A 12190-nucleotide genomic window follows, 5' to 3' on the forward strand; every position below is an offset into this window, starting at 1 on the left:
GAGGTTGTCCGGGGGCAGAGGTTATCCCCTGGAAGCCTTCGTCGTGTGGGGACGCCAGGGATTTTACTCCCATCTCGTGTTAAACCTCTTACACAAGTTGTTGGCTCTGTGTCCGCCACGCTGCACACTGCTCACCGCCTCCTCCTCGGCGCCCCTCTCAGGACGCTTCCAACAGACCAGAGGTTGTTTTTTAAAAAGCGGAGAACGTGACCGTAAATCCTGTTCTTCACACATCACAACAGACAGTGACAGATTTAATCTGAATCACAGTGGTGGAAAAGTAACTAAGTACATGTACTCAAGTAACTGTGCTCCATTTGTCTGCCTTGACATTTTACTCCAGTAAACTGTAAGAAATAAAAAGAGTAATACAAATGGTAAAAAATAATGTAATTTTCTATAATTAAAATACTAGTTATAATAATAGTTTTTAGTTTTAATTTTACATGTTTGTTTGGCTTTTTAATGTTTAAGATCTTTACACACAAACAATGCAATGAGCTATAAATACAGGTGAACTCTGCTATAATACAAATAATTAAATTTACAGCAGAGTGCTGTTATTATTTGATTTTTCTTATTTTAAATCTGGATTTTAAAAGTTATAGAATTGTAATAAAAGTCATTATCTGTGAAATTACAGTAATTATTGCTGTTTACACTGATAAAAACTGTATTTGGACAGTTTACCAATGCTTATACACTGATAAACAACATTTATTCAACGTTTCTGTTGTGAAAACGTCCAGAATTATACAAAATATCTGTCAATTAACAAACTAATCCATGCAAAATTACAGAAGAAAACACAAAAAAAAACAGAACTTTTTTTACTGTTAATGTCATATTAATAATTTTAGAAATGTGTTAACAGTATTAAACTTGAATTTAATAGTTGAATCTATGAAGTAAACAATCAAATATTTTTATGTTAAACAAGGACATTTTTGTCTAAGCAGTTATTTTTATGATTATTTACAGATATAGTTACATAGTATTTAAATTCTTCATACTCTTCATCTGCATAGTGACCGCCCTCTACTGGTTGAAATTTTGTTATTGGCTGATCTGGAGTAAGGTGACGCAGCTGATTATATAAGACCAGCTAACAATAGTTGCTCATGGCTGTTTAGCTCTGTTAGCGACGCACCGCTAGCTTAGCTAAAATTACAACACAGAAACTTTTAAAAACATGTGTTGACTGTAAAAGCTCCTGATGATTCTCTGTTTCCATTTATTATCTTTAATATCAGTATAAAATGAGGAAAACATTTTTGAAAATACCCCAAAATATGAGTAGCATGTTGAAACTGAAAACCAGTAAATGATTAGAATAATCACAACGTCTAAAAGATATTAGTGAAATATAACTTTGACTTCATTGAGTCATTGTTCTCATAAATATTTCTTCAACATGAATTAAAACAAAGTACATCACACAATCAGTTTGCTCTGGTTGTGTTTTCTACGTCACCTGATCTCAGAGCAGTCAGCTGACAAAGCTCCGCCTCTTACTGACATCACCTGAGACCAACCGAGAAACAGGTTGTTCCTGTTCAGTTCTCACTGAGGAGAGACACACAGACGGAGAGACAGACGGTAAGATTTACCTTCATTACAAATCTGTGACTTTAACTGAGGGAGAACAGTTACAGGACGAAGTACTGAAGTAAACTGAAGTAGTTCAACCTGCTGCTGACTGAAATACAGTCCCTGGCAAAAGTCTAGTCACTTATCTATTTTGTAGAAACAACAGCTTATAACCTGACTTTTAATTAATCCATTGGTTTTAGAAATGGCTCACATGAAAGCTAAAACCCTCCCAAATTATGTTTAATATACTAAAATAAATTTGCTTCACTGAAGAAAGATTGATCATTTAATGAACACAGAAAGGTCAGATTTTGGCAAGACAAAAGTTTTGTCGCCTACAGAGAGTAATGTGAAAATTGAACAAATAATTTACTTCAAATACAAAAATATGTTGCATAACATCAGTGAATTAAGTAGTGGTGCTGTGAGATCCATATTTAATATCTTGTATGACTTCCATGAGCTTGAAGGACTGCATCCATGCAGTTCGACAATGATTCATACAATTTATTGATGAAGTCATCAGGAATAGCAAAGAAAGCAGTCTTACATGCCTCCCAGAGTTCATCAAGATTCTTTGGTTTCGTCTTCCATGCTTCCTCTTTCATTCTACCCAAGACATGCCCAATGATGTTCATGTCTGGTGACTGGGCTGGCCAGTCCTGGAGCACCTTGATCTTCTTCGCCTTGAGGAACTCAGATGGAAGTATGCGATGGAGCACCATCCTGCTGCAAAATTTGACCCCTTTTATGGTTGGGAATGTAAGAGGTAGCTAATACTTCTTGATATTTTAGGCTATTGATATTGCCTTCCACCCTGCAAATCTTTCGCACATAGTGGATGTAACCCCAGACCATGATTTTTCTGCCACCAAACTTAACTGTTTTCTGGGTGAATCTCAGATCCATGCGGGCTCCAGTAGGTCTCCTGCAATATTTGCCGCGGCTGTGATGTAATTCAACCGAAGATTCATCTGAGAAATCCACCTTCTGCCACTTTTCCAGCGTCCATCCTTTCAGCAGGCTGTGGTCCTGGGCAAATGCCACACGTTTTTTTAATTGCCTTTTGTTTAGTGCTGGTTTCTGAGCACTGATTCGACCATGGAGGCCATTTTGAGACAGACTTCTACAAACTGTTCTGGTTGACACGGGGACTTGAGGTGACCAGGCCTGGTGGAGCTCTGCTGCAGTGGAAAAGGGGCTGGCCTTTTTCGAGCCAACAAACAGTCCTCCCGAGCAGTTGTCTTGCGGGGTCTGCCGGACCTGGGCTTGTCAAAAACATCTCCAGTCTCTTCAAATCTTTTTCTTATTCTTTGTACTTGACGCTGAGACACACTGAAGGTGTCAGCCACCTCAGCAGTGGATCTGGTCTTCAGCCTCTTGATAATCAACGCTTTGGTCTCAGGGTGAATCTTAGGCATGTTGTCAGAGGTCAAGCTGCAGTTGATGTAAAGGTCTGGTGTGCTGGGGTTCTTTTTATACACACCCACTATTGATTGATCAATTATTGATCACAGGTGAGGCTGTAATCTAGGATTGGGTGCATCATATGACAAGGCGACAAGACTTTTGTCTTTGCAAAAACTGACTCAGTGGGCTTTACCAAGCTGTGAACGTTAGAATGCTTTTCAGCAGTTTCGTTTCGCACCAAAACATTATTCCAAAAGCTGTTGGGGTTGAAATTATTTCTTGTAAAAAAAAAAATTGATTAGACATATATTTGAGGGGCACTTAAGGTCAACTTGTACCCAAGCGACAAGACTTTTGTCAGGGACTGTAAACATTCAAGGACTCAAAGTGAAAGTAACTGATGCAACATTTTACAGCAGGGTGTGGAAACACACCTGAGTTCATGTTTAACGTGCTGTTTCCTGTTTCCAGCTGCACTCAGAGACAAAATGGCTTCCAGATTAGAGGAGGATCTCTGCTGTCCGGTCTGTCATGATGTCTTTAGAGATCCTGTTGTTCTGTCATGCAGCCACAGTTTCTGTAAAGACTGTCTGAAGAGCTGGTGGACAGAGAAACAAACACGCGAGTGTCCAGTTTGTAAGAGGAGATCTTCGAAGGCTGATCCACCCTGTAATCTGACTTTAAAGAACCTGTGTGAGAGTTTCTTACAGGAGAGAGATCAGAGATCTTCAGAGGGTCTCTGCAGTCTGCACTCTGAGAAACTCAAACTCTTCTGTCTGAACCATCAGCAGCCAGTGTGTCTCGTCTGCAGAGATTCAGAAAAACACTCCAACCACAGATTCAGACCCATCGATGAAGCTGCTCGACAACACAAGAAGGAACTTGAGGAAACTCTGGAGCCCTTAAAGGAGAAGTTAAAGGTTTGTGAAGGAGTTAAAGTGAAGTTTGATCAAACAGCAGAACACCTGAAGGTCCAGGCCCGACGCACAGAGAGGAAGATTAAGAAGCAGTTTAAGAAGCTTCACCAGTTTCTAGAAGAGCAAGAGGAGGCCAGGCTGGCTGCACTGAGGGAGGAAGAGGAGCAGAAGAGTCAGATGATGAAGGAGAAGATGGAGGCTCTGAGCAGAGAGATAGCAGCTCTTTCAGACACAGTCAGAGCCACAGAGGAGGAGCTGAGAGCTGAAGACGTCTCATTCCTGAACAACTACAAGGCTGCAGTGGAAAGAGTCCAGCAGCGCCCCCTGCTGGAGGATCCACAGCTGCCCTCAGGAGCTCTGATAGACGAGGCCAAACACCTGGGCAACCTGACCTTCAACATCTGGAACAAGATGAAGGACATGGTCTCCTACAGTCCTGTGATTCTGGATCCAAACACTGCTTATCCATATCTCATCCTGTCTGAAGATCTGACCAGTGTGAGAGTAGGAGAGGAACAGCAGCTTCCTGATAATCCAGAGAGGTTTGATCAGTACTGGTCTGTTCTGGGCTCCGAGGGCTTTAACTCAGGGACTCACAGCTGGGATGTCGAGGTTGGAGACAATACATACTGGTTACTGGGTGTGTTAGCAGAGTCTGTCCAGAGGAAGGGAAACAAACTGTCTGGATTATGGAGAATACAGTTCTATGGAGGTAAATACTCAGCACGGTCACCATCAGCTCCATCAACTGGTCTCGTAGTTCAGAAGAAGGTCCAGAGGATCAGAGTGAATCTGGACTGGAAAAGAGGAAAGTTGTCGTTCTCTGATCCTGATACTAACACACACATACACACCTTCACACACACTTTCACTAAGAGGATGTTTCCATACATTTTCACTTGGGATAAAGTCCCACTGAAGATATTACCAGTGAAGGTCAGTGTGACAGTGTAACAGAGCAGTTAGAGATAAAGAGGATGATTATATTCATCATGTTTATTTCTTGAAGATAAAAGTCTCTGAATTGATCCTGTTAAACTGAAACCTGCTCCTCATTATTCCAACACTGCAGGAACAGACACATATTATTAAATATAATCAAATGTTGACAAAATAATCTGCCAATTGAGCTGAATTTAAGAATTTAAACCCTAATTAGCAAAACAAATCTTACAATAAGACACAATCTCTTCAAACAGCATAATAACAAGTGAATTTGTCTTAAATGAAGGAATAAAAAACATTCTTATTATTGTATTTTTTTATTACAATAATAAAAACTAAACAGCTGCTTCATTTCCAACACTGGGACCAGACGACTTTCTCTGAAACTGAGAAGTTGTGTGAGTGCTCTTTCTACTGTTGTTACTGGTTAAATCAAGCTCAATATTAGCTGTAATATCTTATTAAGACAAAGTTACATATATTTTATTAAAATCAGATTCAAAAACATGTTTGACAAGATTATTTTTCTATTAGAACAAAAATAAGACTCAAAAATAATTTCTCAGAAACAAGGATTTTTTACTTTCTTGTAATTAGTTTTTTGCACTGAATAATATGTTTATTATTCTGATTGTTTTTATTTTCTTTTTGTTGTTATTTAGTTTGAAAATCACCTTTTTGTTTTTATTGTCGACCTCAGATGTAAAATTGTTTCATTTAGTTTCTGGTCTTTGTTTGGTTTTCTTTTCATCGTTACTGTGTTATTTTAAATTTATTTTTTATTATTTTGACTTGAAGACCAGCAACCAGTTTGTGGAAGCTGGTTGATCCAAATAATTGATACAAATTAATCAATAACTGCATGTTTGAGCAACAAAGTTTCCAGATTGTTTAATTCCACATATGAAATGTTCACAATGTGTAAAATATTTGTTTAAATGATCCAAAATATATGAACAATGTTCTGTTTGATGTGATGAAGTGGAGATGATTCAGTCTGTAACAGTGTTTTCATTCAGTTTCCATCAGTTGAATTCTGCTGTTAGTCATTCAGTCAGAGGAGAAGTTCTTCTATTTAAGGTGGACGTCTCATGTTTAAGGTGGAACGTCTCAGTTTGGGTTCAGACTGTATGTAATTTTGCTGATTTCAGAACATTAATTAACATTAATGCTGAATGTACAATTACTCCTGTTTTTCATCTGTATAATAAAATAATGTTTCTAGCTCAGCTTGTTTCTCTGATAATTCAAGATCCAGACGTCCTATGAGTAAAGTCCTTCATCCGGTTCAAATCTAGAGTTAAAAAGCACCAAGATCTAAACAGTGGATGGTAACAATGTGGCTTCAGACTGGATAAACAGTCAATGTATGACAGCTTCTGGCAGACAACCACAATGTTGACGCAGGCACAAAGGGGATATGACGCCATCGACAGGCGGCGGTGAAACGCAGCGTTACCTGAATAAACTGACTGATTTTCTCTGAGTTTGAACATTGTTGGAAACATTTGGGATAATGTAAGAACACAACTCAACTAAATAAAACATAACTTTAGTGTTTACAGTCATTTTAATGCAGAAATATTACATATTAGAACTTTAAAGCTTTCAAAATGTTTGCAGCAGAAACAGGAAAGCAGGTGAAGGATCTTTACCGCCATGTGACACACTCACACTCATTTCCTAGAAACCTCTGTCATCATGGTGTGAAGGTCGGGGAGAAATGGTTCTCTCTTTATGGTGAACTGTAAATCTGGAGCAGCTGAGGTTTATTTACTGTGACACACACACACACACACACACACACACACACACACACACACACAGCCTCAGTGATTACAAACACAGACACGTGGCTGTAACCCATCGCACACGTCCACGTGACGCACAGACGTCTGCATTAATCTCTCATTGAGCCTGTTTGATTTACTGTATGTTTATGAGTGATTATGTCCCCTATCTCTAATTGATTGGTTGTCTCATTACTGGCAACTTAAATCAATTGGCTCTGCATAATGACTAATTATAATAGTTACAACATGTGTTCTGATTTATTACTGATATTAACGTTGAGCTGTAACATGGAGGAGACGTGATTTACTGTTGTTTCGTTAATGGTAATTAACAGCAGATGATCTTGTGTTATGTTTAAGAACATGTTGATGAAGTGGAGCCATTTGTGGGGTTAAAAGTGAAAGTTTTAAACCTGATGGTGGCGCTAGAGGGAAGGTCGAGTTATCTGTTTTTCTCTTCAATATCTGCCTTAAAATCTTATTTCTTTGTATTTATTAAGTTGCCATCAGTTTGTTTTCATGCAAAGTTCTTTTTATCTGCAGTTTATTAGGTTGAAAACCTTAAAACAGAAATCATAAACAGAGAAAAAGAAAAGAAACGTTTTAAGTTCAGTATTAACAACAGTTTCCATTTTATACTTTCTATATTATTATAAATATATTACTTCTATATCGTATTCCACCAGCATTTATTACTCAGAGATTATTATTATTAACATTCAAATAAAAAGAAAGCATCAATACATCCAAAAAATAATTAAACTTTAACCACGACTCTTAAAAGAATAATTATAGATAATTATCGGTCTCCATAAGCAATGCAAACAATATTATACTGACACTAAATATGATCCACTATCACCATAATAATGTAATTAAATAATATTAATGACCGTAATGTTGAAACTTATTGAACAAACTGAACACCCACATGTTAACATTGAACACCAAATAAACGTTTTAATACAGTAAACAAGCATTTAAACTGCACATCATTATATTCAGACATTTTATAATTAGCATTGCAAATCAACTGAGTAAAGAAACACACACCAATACTGACGCACAGAAGAAATAATAATATTAATAATAATAATAACAATAATAATGGTGATTTCGCGCACAGCACTAAGAACGTTTGTTGTCTTCTGATATCTGAGTTAAAGTGAGTGAGTTTAATGATATTGTGCCGCAGTGCATCAGCATGCAGAATAGATGCATGCCGGTATCGTGAATTAGTGATGAATCGCCCTCATGCACGAATCACACATCAATAATAGCCAAACTTTACGCCTGAACCATGATGATGAAGATACAGAAAGACAGAAATGCAAAGACATCTGCTACCTAAAGCTGAGAGCCTCTCTGAGTCCAGCAGCTATATCAGTGTTACTGTTTTAAATCTCTGCAGCTCTGCAGACCAAACTCCACTTAAAAATCAGGCATTTTAATACTAATGTTCTTATAGACAATCACATCTGCTTCCTAAAGTGTAGAGGCACAAATAGCACATCAGCAATATTTAAGAGACTCCCCCAAAGTTTCACAAATCATGTTTTCAGGGGAGCTCTGGAGTTTGCACCCTGATAGACTAAAGAGGGGTTCATCCTCTGAGGAGCATCTACAGCAGCAGTTAGTCTTTTTGATACCTTGCCATAAAGGGATGAATGTGACCTGATGATGATGATGATGATGAACACTCATAGCAGGTTATTGATGCTCATGTGGAGAGTCCAAAAACAATTGTTTGTACATGTTTGTGTGTGTATTTGACAAACAGTGCTTGTAATGACAGTGTGTGTGTGTGTGTGTGTGTGTGTGTGTGTGTGTGTGTGTGTGTGTGTGTGTGTGTGTGTGTGTGTTGCAGGTCTTCTGGGTATGGTGGCCCACATGATGTACACTCAGGTGTTCCAGATCACAGTCAGTCTGGGTCCTGAAGACTGGAGGCCTCACAGCTGGGACTACGGCTGGTCCTTCTGGTCAGTCCGTACACACACACACACACACACACACACACACACACACACACACACACACAGATATACCAGTAATTCTGATAAAACTGCATTAATTAATGTTTCCACTTGTTTTAAACTGACCATTTAAAATTATCTGGTGACTGACAACAGCTAGCAATATGTAGGAGACAGATTCTGAAATAATAAACTTAAATAGACGATGCAACATGCTGCCAATGACGTTCATTTTTTGGATCAGAAAACAAAGAAGTGCAGCTTGAACCTCCATCGATGGACGACAAGTTTTCTAATTCCTCTCCTTCCTGCAGTGAGGGGGGACGTGTCCTCAGGCGCACCCCATCATCCCTCCATTCAGTCGATCATAAATCATCTGTTTAGGATGTTGCCAGAGGCGTTGTACTGCAGGAGCGTTTCGGCACTCGGTGATGAGGTACACAGGGAGCGTTGAAGTTGTTGTTTCTGGGATAATTAACCAGTCGAGACGCACCTTGACCTCCGCTGCTCTCCGCTCGGAGGCTGCAGCTGCTGTCTGAGTTCAGTCTGCTTGTGGATGAAGGACAGACGATCAATTCATGTTCCTGTGAATGTGTGAATTTGATAAATCGCACACAGGAGTAGCACATATTAGATTTCTTACAAAACCTCAGAATATTATTATTATAATTTTTAAACAGTAGCTGTTCTAGACCTTTCGATCAAATCAACATCTTCTTCAGCTGTAATAGAATTGTTAGTATTTTAAAGGTATAATATCTCATATAATAATACTTATATACAATATCTACATACATATTGTGTTATTGTAAGTTACTTTAATTAGCTATTTTGAATTCTTGCTACTTCCTATTTATGTATTATTATTTTCTTACTTATTCATTCATTTATTGCTATGCATATTCACATAGGAACATAGGTCAGTACTGTAGATACAAGGCATAGGTTGGTGCTGTAGATACAGGGCATAGGTCGGTGCTGTAGATGCAGGTCAGAGTTGTTGAGTCATCCAGTTGTTTAACCCTGCCCAAAACAAAGAAAAGATTATTAAAAGAAAACACAAAGGTATAACATCTTAACATTTCTGTATTAAAATGTCTAAAATGCTACATGTATGATATATATTTCCAATAACGTTCAAACACAGAGAAATCTGTACTTTTATTCAGGTAACGGTGCGTTTACTTGCTTGCCTCTAGTTGCTATGTCTTCCAGGTAAACACGGGATATATCGGATCCGTTAGAGTGAAGAAGGAAGTTGGCAAATGTGTTTAAAAGTAACATTAATAAAACATAATATGTTACCTTACCCGACCTTGTAGTGAAACTCAATTACCAAATCCTGCATTACAAGAAAGGACATAAATCAACAAAAAGAAAACAAAAAGTCAGAGTGAAATATGTGAAATTTCTCGCACCTGTTAAAAGGAGATTTTCATTCACATGAAGGCCTCTCATTAGACACCATGAGGGAGTCGTTCAGGATCGTTAAAGTGGAATAAATTCAGCAGGAATGATTAACCTCTACTGGAGCAGAAGGCCAAAAAGCTCCTTCAGGACATATATCAAACTGTGAGAGCGATGGATGAGTGATGTGCACTCTCACCTCTCACATGTTCTGTTTAAAGCTCTCGAGAAACCGACCATCGCTTTATTTCAGCCTCAGAGAAATGAAAACAGGTCAGTGGTTAAAATCCTCACCGCAAGTGTTTAAAACAAGCTGGGATTCCCCTCTTCATGTAGGTCTGTATGTTATGTTCCTTAAAGGTTACATATATGAAAATCAGCATCTCAGACCAAAACAACAGGCGCTGCGACTGACTCCAATGATAAAAATAGTCATTTTACCTTGCATATCTTTATAGTATTGTAACTTCATTCAAAATTGACAGGAACTAAATAAAACCTTTTTTGTCTTTACAACAATTACCAACTCTGGTTTGGTCACAATAAATCCTTTATTCATCGAATTAGGTGACAAAATAGCCGTATGGTTCATGTAACGTGCTAATTTTTTGGGGCGTGACAGCCCTTGACCGGCAATTCAAGAAAGTAAAATAATATCCATTTATCCAAAATATTATATTTGGGGACAAACTTTCCCACTATAATAAACTTACATTTTTATACTTATAAAATTAAAAAAAAATTTTAAAATTATAAAAAACAAATGCACCAGTCCAAGTTTGTCTACTAACAGTAGTTGTTGTTTTGTTCCACTAACAGTTTCCTCTGATTGTATTTTTTTTTATCTCTGAATTGTTATGTGCTTTCTTGTGAGCTTGGACAAACTAGTTTAATCGTAAGAGGAAAACTCTTCAATAAGTCATGCATATATCAGGGGAAATGTTGAAAAACTTCAGTCATTTAATGGAGAAGACCGCCATATGTACTTTGTGCTCAGGTTTTTAAACATGTAAATGACTCATGTGCTCAAGACAAAATTAATTTTCTTCATTTCTGTATATGTGCGAGGGCAAACTCTGGCGAGTTAAATGACAGTAAAACCACCCAACATGTGGGCTGAAAGATTATCGGAATGTTGCTAGTGCAGCATGAATAGTCTGCTCAATCCCATTACGGTTAGGATACCATATTGCAAGTTTTAAGATCATCTAACATGGGTTTTAAGATGGTTTGTAAACCACAACGTTTCAAAATGTTGACTAAAAAGCAGATGGATATGCTTAAGTTTGATCATGTTTGCTGCAATGCCAATATTAATAAAAGCACAAAGCTTGTGTGTTTAGAGCCTAAGGGGTTGACAATCTTCATAGAAAGAAGACGTAAGGCAGTGGATTGACTTTGAAGAAGGGATGTTCCGAAGTAAGTACCAGATATAAAGAAATAAGTTGTTCTAGATATTTTTAAATAGTGATAGGAACAAAAGTTTTCTGCCTAAAACGTGATGCACGGGACAACCAATTTAGCTTTGACTTACAATGTTCTTTAAATGTATGGAAAAAAAATCCCAATATAAAAAAATGAACCCATTTAGGAAACGTAATGTTCTTTAAAAAACAAAATAAAAGTTTAGGTATTTAAATTTTGTGGAAGATGGTTTTATTTGATGAGACAGAATTTTCATTAAAATTTATTGATTTATAGTTGTTTTTATACTAAAGTTGTTGTAGTTGATATAAAGTTCATAAATGGATAAGGCAACGTGTTAACAGCATTAAGGTAAAGGTGGTTCAACTTGTGCATCTATATGGCCGTGGCATTTAATAGAGAATGTTTATCATACGGGTCAAGTGACGGGGGGATTTTCACCCACCACAAAAATATTTAAAATAAGTGGAGGAAGGAAGGATCTTCATGTAGGGTGGGAGCCAAGTGAAAAAAAGTAGGCAGAAACCAAGTAGTTGTTAAGCTGAGTGTACTGAACAAAAAAATGAAAAGTAGAGCAGACGCTTTGGTTAACCACTGTGTTGAAAAGGGTGAAGCTTAAAGCAATGTTAAACAACCATGTGTTTACCCCAAACCCTAACTAACTGCGTACTGTCATGAAACTGGTCGACCTTTTTAAAGATGTGCGCAGATCAGGGCACGAGAACAT

General features: G+C 37.7%; 4 protein-coding genes across 6 annotated transcripts in view; 2 read left to right on the forward strand and 2 right to left on the reverse strand.

Annotated features, from left to right (window-relative positions):
• The window catches only part of LOC127356631 (nuclear factor 7, brain-like), a 192625-nt gene that overhangs the window by 70967 nt on the left and 109468 nt on the right, over positions 1–12190 (reverse strand). The window lies entirely within an intron of this gene.
• The window catches only part of LOC127356652 (nuclear factor 7, brain), a 181119-nt gene that overhangs the window by 59833 nt on the left and 109096 nt on the right, over positions 1–12190 (reverse strand). The window lies entirely within an intron of this gene.
• gsg1l (gsg1-like) overlaps positions 1–12190 on the forward strand; it is a 56713-nt gene that overhangs the window by 30760 nt on the left and 13763 nt on the right. The window contains exon 4 of the mRNA XM_051388654.1: positions 8526–8637. Coding sequence (XP_051244614.1) covers positions 8526–8637 — 112 coding nt within the window. The remainder of the gene's footprint in view (positions 1–8525; positions 8638–12190) is intronic.
• LOC127356630 (nuclear factor 7, ovary-like) lies at positions 1522–6094 on the forward strand. Of its 2 annotated transcripts, none has more exons than XM_051388556.1 (2): positions 1522–1599; positions 3475–6094. In XM_051388556.1, exon 2 carries the CDS (start codon positions 3492–3494, stop codon positions 4872–4874), a length of 1383 nt encoding a protein of 460 aa, XP_051244516.1. In that variant the 5' UTR covers positions 1522–1599; positions 3475–3491; the 3' UTR covers positions 4875–6094. The 2 variants fall into 2 exon arrangements, with proteins under 2 accessions (XP_051244516.1, XP_051244515.1); XM_051388555.1 differs by lacking the exon at positions 1522–1599 and adding an exon at positions 2212–2362.

Source organism: Dicentrarchus labrax, unplaced genomic scaffold (assembly GCF_905237075.1).
Source record: "Dicentrarchus labrax unplaced genomic scaffold, dlabrax2021, whole genome shotgun sequence".
Taxonomy (NCBI): domain Eukaryota; kingdom Metazoa; phylum Chordata; class Actinopteri; family Moronidae; genus Dicentrarchus; species Dicentrarchus labrax.

Excerpts from the sequence above, each read along its gene's own strand:
- LOC127356630 (XM_051388555.1), top strand. The coding sequence starts at position 2,221 with ATGATGTTCATGTCTGGTGACTGGGCTGGCCAGTCCTGGAGCACCTTG. Across the intron at positions 2,363-3,474 it reads TATGGTTGGGAATGTAAGAG|CTGCACTCAGAGACAAAATG; the intron begins GTAGCTAATACT and ends TCCTGTTTCCAG.